The sequence below is a fragment of the Triticum dicoccoides genome, chromosome 7A (assembly GCF_002162155.2).
Source record: "Triticum dicoccoides isolate Atlit2015 ecotype Zavitan chromosome 7A, WEW_v2.0, whole genome shotgun sequence".
Lineage (NCBI taxonomy): Eukaryota > Viridiplantae > Streptophyta > Magnoliopsida > Poales > Poaceae > Triticum > Triticum dicoccoides.
The window spans coordinates 621,652,111-621,659,917 of NC_041392.1; the positions used below are offsets into that span (position 1 = coordinate 621,652,111).

The following is a 7,807-nucleotide window of genomic DNA, read 5'->3' on the forward strand; positions in this document are numbered from 1 at the left end:
TAAAGAAAGTGCCAACTAGGCCAGCCATTAGTACCATAGCTTTCCCAAGAAGGATAGGAGATGGATCAGACTCTTCAGCGGGAAAGAATGCGATCAAAGGACCCTATGGGGGGAACATATCTGGTGCACCAGAGCTTCTTGTGCTACCGGTGGACCACACTCGCTTAGAACACTTACAAATGTCCAAAAAAATAAGAAAACTATAGGACATTCACATAACATTAATGTACGTTGTCACAAAATTTCAAATCAGAACTTGGAACATAGCTCAAGATACAAAAATACAAATTCAATATTGAATAGTACACAACACAAGTTGGGCTTTAGATTTGGCCAATTATTACATTGATGTCACATTTGTCATTTTTATATCTCAAGCAATGTTTTAAATTTTAGTTTGAATTTTTGTGACAACATAGATTGAAGTTTTGTCGATACACCAATTTTTTCTTGGATTTTTTGAACATGTTTACACGTTCGCTGCACCGATAGCACAAGAACTGCTAGTGCACCAGATACGTCCTCGCGAGAGGGGGGGGCTGGAAAATCCAAACTGCCGGTACTTTGGACAGTGGCGAGCGCCGAGCGATGCTTTTGGGCCGGCCCACTTACGAACTACCCACTCCGGTTTTGTGAACCTTCTAGAAGGTTCCATGAACCAGTTTTTTCCTTTTATTGGTTTTCCACTTTTCTGTTTATTTTTCTTTTCCTTTTTTTCGTTTTCTGTTTCTTTTTCATTTTTCATTTTTTGTTTCCTTTTCTTTTTCTAGTTTATTTTTCTTTTTCAGAACATGTTCACAGTTTTACAAAATGTTTAGGATTTTATTTTTTATTCATTTTTCTTTTCTTCTCTTTTTTGAAAAAAATGAAAATTTTAAATTTTGTTTGTGTTTCCAAAAAATGTTCTCAAAATTAAAAAATTGTTCTCGTTACAAAAAAAGTTCAAAACTTTGGAAATTCAGAAAATGTACCGGATTTCATTTTTTGTTCACATATTCAAAAAATGTTTGTGCTTCAAAATTTGTTCTAAAGATTCAAAAAATTGTTCATGCTTCCAAATTTGTTCGGGATTTTTCAAATTAGTTCACTGTTTCAAAATTTGTTCTCAAGATTCAAAAATTGTTCGTGCTTTAAAAAATAGTCCACGCTTCCAAATTTGTTCTCAAGATTCAAAAATAGTTCGTGCTTCAAAAAATTGTTCACAAATTCAAAAAATGTTCATGTTTTTGAAAAAATGTTTGGGAAATTCAATATTTTTTCATTTTCATAGAATTTGTTTGCATTTTTTGAGAAAAAGACATACGTTCAAGAAATTACTCAAATTTTGGAAAAAAAATTGGGATTTTGTCAAACTCTGTTCGCAATTTTAAATAATGTTAATAATTTACGCTGCTTCATGTTCTAATACCTTTGGTAGCTCAATCGGTAGGAGCACTTGATCTCTTTTGTGAAATCCTGTGTTCGATCCCGTCGAAGGGCTCCTTTTTTTTTATTATGCTCGCTGCCGATTTGTTTCCTTCATTGGCTGGCCCATGCAGAGAAACAGCGAAACGTACGCGTCGTGGCCTAGAAAGCCCCTCAATCAGCTGCTCTGTGCGAAGCCGCACCTACTTGACCCAGAATGTGTCACATAAGACATCTCGGGGAACCTGGCCATTCCTATATGTACTGTGTTTTAGTTTGTTGCTAGAATTCCATAATGTAGTGTGTATGAACTACTTTAGACAATAATTACCCCTAGCTGGTCACGGGAGGTGCAGCGACATCCACATGTATGTGTATAGAGAGTGTGCACACTGGTGCAAAGACGTCCTATACAAACAGTTTTTAATCCCTTTTCACGACGGAGTTTTAAAACGTCTCCTGGCCAGTGTGTGCGATAGGGGGTCCTTTTCACACGACTCAGAAATCGTCGGGAATACGTCCTCCGGTCACACGCGGAGCAAAATGATCTCGTGTGCGATCGGGCGAGACATCGAAGACATATACATGCCCAATTGTTTCCGTTCGTATGTACATCCCACACAGTGAATCTCAGAAAAATGTTTCCCGTTCGTATGTATATATCACACACAATTTTTTATGTGTAAAATTTATGCAAGGTGGCCTAAACCAAACAGTTCTCTGGCCGAAATCATGTGTGATTCTTCATTGATCCCACGCCTACTTTTCTAGAAACCGTGTGCGTTGTTTGAGTTCATCGCCCACAGCGTTGCCTGAGAAAACCGTCTGCAATTGAAACCTCCAATAAGCAAGCTAATTGGCCTATTATTGATAATTTATTTAGTAATAAAATTGACATTTCTTATAAAACACACCATATATTTCATATTTGTATTACGTCAACAAGGATTTCATAATTGAATTACATCAGATAGCTTCAGCACTTAGTTACACCATATAGGTATATAGCTAGCTACACCATTACACAATAGCACCAAATTTAACATACACCATCGAAAACATTTGAAAATAGCATCATACACGGTAAATAGACAGATGAATCTCATCTGAGAGGCTGCTGAAGCGGAAGACAAATATTGAGCCTTCAGAGATGTTGAATGTCCTTGCAATTTTAGGCTAGTGGCTATGGATAATTACCCGCCCAACCTTCGTCTTCTTGAGAAAGATTTCAATATTGTACCGTGGGTGTTGAATGAATACCTTTCTCGCATCTTGACCATGCAGGTGGTTTGAGAGGTAATTATCGGTGAACCGCTTTAGAAAGTATTGAAAACAAAGATATGCATAAGTATATGTTCTAAATTTTGAAATGGCACAAGCGAAAAAAACAAGGTAAAAGAGTTAGTACCATCATATAGTTAACTGATGTCTTCTTCATTGTGCAAATAAAGATCTTGTTGTTATTCATCGCAAGTTTCTTTATCTTAACAATCATTCTGAGTTTCTTGACTTGACTAATATTCGTGGACACCTCATTTTTCCTGATGCAAAATGGATCGGATAGTGGTCTAAACCTCTGATAGCAGGTGATACGTCTCCATTGTATCTACTTTTCCAAACATTTTTGACCTTATTTTGGACTCTAACTTGCATTATTTGAATGGAACTAATCCAGACTGATGCTGTTTTCAGCAGAATTGTCATGGTGTTATTTTTGTGCAGAAATAAAAGTTCTTGGAATGACCTAAAAATCAACGGAGATTATTTTTGGAATATATAAAAAATACTGGTGAAAGAATCAAGGCCAGGGGGCCCACACCCTGTCCACGAGGGTGGGGGCGCGCCTACCCACCTGGGCGTGCCCTCCTGTCTCGTGGGCTCCCTGGTGCTCCTCCGACCTCAACTCCAACTCTATATATTCGTGTTTGGGGAGAAAAAATAGGAGAGAAGGATTCATCGCGTTTTACGATACGGAGCCGCCGCCAAGCCTAAACTCTCTCGGGAGGGTTGATCTGGAGTCCGTTCAGGGCTTCGGAGAGGGGAATCCGTCGCCATCGTTATCATCAACCTTCCTCCATCACCAATTTCATGATGCTCACCGCCGTGCGTGAGTAATTTTATCATAGGCTTGCTGGACGGTGATGGGTTGGATGAGATTTATCATGTGATCGAGTTAGTTTTGTTAGGGTTTGATCCCTAGTATCCACTATGTTCTGAGATTGATGTTGCTATGACTTTGCTATGCCTAATGCTTGTCACTAGGGCCCGAGTGTCATGATTTCAGATCTGAACCTATTATGTTTTCATGAATATATGTGAGTTCTTGATCCTATCTTGCAAGTCTATAGTCACCTATTATGTGTTATGATCCGTTAACCTCGAAGTGACAATAATCGGGATACTTACCGGCGATGACAATAGTTTGAGGAGTTCATGTATTCACTATGTGTTAATGCTTTGGTCCGATACTCTATTAAAAAGAGGCATTAATATCCCTTAATTTTCAATAGGATCCCGCTGCCATGGGAGGGTAGGACAAAAGATGTCATGCAAGTACTAAATACACGACAACACGGACCTTACTAAATGATTTGGAAATGGAGCAATTGTATATGTTTCTCGTGTATTTACTACAATCAAACTCGATTCATTTTTTCACATACATAACAATACAAAATTGTAAGGTTCTCTACTACTTAAAAATTGTAAATGGTAACATATCTCTACTACTTCTCTGCTACTTAAAAAGAACGTAATGTTCTCATTTCACCTTTCTTTCCATCACCCCTTCGTCCAATCTTTCAGGAAAAGAATTATACGAGACCAGGTCTCACGGGTTAGCATGTGAGACCCATCTTGATGGATGACACGTGGCATTTACAAATCACAAAGCATCTACCCCACCCCACTTGAAATCTGGGGGGGGGGGGAGGGGAGAGATTAGATGCTTTATGATTTGTGAATGCCACGTGTCATCCATCAGGGTGGGTCTCACCTGCTAGCCCGTGACACCTGGTCTCATATAATTTTTTTCAACCTTTCATATATATGATAATCAATCACCTTAATTTACTTACCTTCTAAACCAACTCTACTTTAATTTACTTACCAAACTTCTAATCAAAATACAAGGTAATTCACGGGCAGAATTCGATGAACATTTATTTACACAATCGCATTACTATTGATAAGTAAATCAGAAGCTAACATACTAGAATATTTATATCCCGTTGCAACGCACAGGCATTGTTCTAGTACTATATAATACAAATGGATAGAAAGAACAAGAAATCTCTTCACTATACTAATTTCTGGAATATAAGGTTTCAACTTGCGTCAATTTTTCTCCCCACCACCTCTTCATCCATCCTTCTGCTCCTCATCGATTTTTTCCCGGTTTTTCACCCCCATTTGGTTTTCATCAGACCAATCTTTGGTAAGCCAATGAACCAAATCAATCTAGGGTATATCAATAAATTCACGGTCCATACAAAGTTGTTTCTTATGGTAAAAACCTATTACCAAACAGATATCTTTGGTAACTAATAAGTGTCAATAAATTCACAGTTGTAAGCAAATATAAATATTAATCATTCTCTTATCTTTGATAATCCAATAAAGGAGATCGGTCATTGGAACATACCTATTTTGTCTGTTTAAGAAAATGTCAGAAAATCTATGCTTTATAATCAATATATATTCAAATTTTGTCTATTTATTTTGCATCAAGATTTGTATCGTATGGCCGACTTGTATGTTTAAAAAATATTTGGTCTGTTGTAACGCACGGGTTCGTACACTATTAAAAAAAAAGGGCCTTCCTCCTCTCACTTTCTTTGATTTTATAAAATTGTGAAATTGATGAATTTATTCTACTGTGGAATCTCTAGAGACCGCCAGAGATTTTTTAACCTTTTTCTGCAATAACCAACATTTTTTTAGGGGATGCAGTAGTCCACTGTATTGTTTTTTTTTTTTGAAGGGAGTCCACTGTATTGTTGTGGTAGCAATCAAATGAGAATCTGTAACGCAAACCACGACAACGGCAATGTGACAAATCGTTGCGATTATTGTGGGCATGAGACAAGAGGAGGACATACAAAATGTAGACGACACGACGCAGAAATGATAACCTCCACGATTCTTCTAAAAAAGAAAGTGAGATAACCTCCATGCACGACAGCCACTCGATCGGTCTTCTCAGCAGGCTGCTTCCCTCTCCGTGGCCATGAACCGCCTGATGACCCGGACGAGGTCGCCGGTGGCCGCTGACGTCGGCTTCACCCCGAAGAACGCGTGCTCCTCGCCGGCGAACACGACGAGCTCGACGTCATCCTTCTCCTTCCCCCGCGCCGCCCTCAGCCGCTCCGCGTACTCCACGTTCTTGTCCCTCAGCAGGTCGCCCTCCGCGGCCACGACGAGCACGCGGCCGACGTCCAACGCCTCAAGGCCTGGGCTGTCCGGCCCGAGCGGGTTCACCAGCGGGTGGTCCTTGTTCGCTCCGGCGGGCAGGAAGAGGCGGCAGTACCTGTCGCAGGTTTCCCTCGTCAGGAACGCCGTCGCCGGTGAGTCAAGCTCGGACTGCGTCGGCTGCTCCGAGCAGAATGCCGGCATGAGCAGGATGTACCCCTCGATCCTCATTGGGTCCAGTCCTGCCCTGCCGAACCGGAGGGCAAGGTGGTGCGCGATGTTGCCACCGGCAGACTCGCCGGAGACGAACACCCTGCGTGGGTCGGCCGCGTCGGCGAGCCACGGGTCCGAAGCGAGCTGGTTCTGTAGCCAGAGGAGGGCCGCTGCGGCGTCCTCGTGGGCAGCGGGAAGGCGGTGCTCGGGGGCGAGGCGGTAGTCGAAGGAGAGTACAACGGCGGGGAGCTCGGCGGCGAGGCGGAGGCAGGCGGCCTGGAAGTTGGGCCACGTGCAGGAGCCAATGCAGAAGCCCCCGCCGTGGAAGTAGACGAGCACGGGGAGCTTCTTGCCCTCCTCTCTGGCGTTCGTCGTCGGCTTGTACATGCGAAGGCCGAGGCCGAGGCCGGCGTCGTACACGGCGTCCTTCCACTCGACACGGCCGTGGTCGTTATATGCGACGTTGCCGTCGACAGGGAAGGGCAAGGCCGCAGAGCGCACGACTGTGCCGTCGCTGAGAAGCTGCAGCACCCCGCGGCAATCCTCAACGACGTAGGGCTGTGCGGTCGGATCCGCCGAGAACGCCATCGTTAAAAGAACTATCGAGTGAATGTGAAGCGTGCAGCCTTCGGCCTCAGGCCGCAGGTATATAGGGCCAGTTCTTTTCGGCGATTCTCCCATAATCGCTCTCCTCCTCAGTTTCTCACGGAATCGTCATTTTATATATTTTTTACAATTCTAGTTAATTAGACCTTAACTAAACAAGATTGTCAAAAATATATGGAGTGACGATTCTGAGAGAAGCTGAGAAGGTTGTACTATGATTGAATACACATTTGGCTCCGATAGTACAAATGTGATAGATAGTTTGTCACATAGCCTCCTCCTACGATACAAAATAGTGCATGGATAGTTCATAGCCTTCTCCTACGATAACAAGAGACAAAGGGAGAAGGCTATGAACTATTTGCTAGCTCTGCGCAGCTCCAGGCGCTTCACACCCCACCCGGTCGTCCGTCCATCGTGCCCCTCTCCGAGCCCTTCTCTACCTGCTCCTGCTGGCCTCCCCGACCACTGATGGATCCTCATGCCTGCGTCAGCGTTGCCGCGGATGCGGACGCTCGAATCTAAGGCGCGCGCCGCACGCAACAAGAGGTAGCAGGAGAGGGAGAGAGCGGCGGCGACACGGAAGCAATGTCCTCCCGCCGGTCCCGCATGCACACGTCGGTCGATCTGAACGACCAGCTCCTCGCGACGGTCCTCCATCGCTCGCTCACCATGGCAAAGACCCAACGCACAACGTGTCGCAAGAATGCCAAGGCACTCCGACTCGCCATCGAGCAGTCGGAGCGCGAGGCGACGAAGGATGCAGCGGACAAAGCCAAGACTACCCGGCTGGTGAAGGAGGAGGCGTGTGCGGTCCGTCGGATCGTCGGCATCATCTCCTCGGACGAGGACTCTGACGTCTCCGAAGAGGATGACTGCACCCCTCGCACCGCCTACACCTGCACGAAGGCGTACAACCACACCAACAACCGTAAGGGGAAGGGGTCAGCGAGGAAATAGTGATTTCCTCCGTCCTTCTCCATCTTCGTTTATCTTTAGTTTTTTAGTATGAATCTAGTCATTTCTTACCCTTTCCTATCTAGCATTGAACTGATATATCTTTTGGTTGTATGAACTATGTTCGTCTGTTAGTCTAAACTATGTCGGTTTGTTGCTAAGTGTGTTGATCTACGTAGTTGCTAGTGTATTGCACGTGTAGCATGGTTTTGGGGGA

The 7,807-nt window shown here is 43.7% G+C and overlaps 1 protein-coding gene across 1 annotated transcript; it reads right to left on the minus strand.

The window, feature by feature from the left end:
* Window positions 1–5,431: 5,431 nt before the first annotated feature.
* On the minus strand, window positions 5,432–6,620 carry LOC119332519 (probable carboxylesterase 15). Its single transcript, XM_037605697.1, has one exon. The coding sequence runs from the start codon at window positions 6,613–6,615 to the stop codon at window positions 5,605–5,607; it is 1,011 nt and encodes a 336-aa protein (XP_037461594.1). The 5' UTR covers window positions 6,616–6,620; the 3' UTR covers window positions 5,432–5,604.
* Between the last annotated feature and the right edge of the window lie 1,187 nt (window positions 6,621–7,807).

Coding starts and splice junctions, on each gene's coding strand:
- LOC119332519 (XM_037605697.1), bottom strand. CDS start 6,615: ATGGCGTTCTCGGCGGATCCGACCGCACAGCCCTACGTCGTTGAGGAT.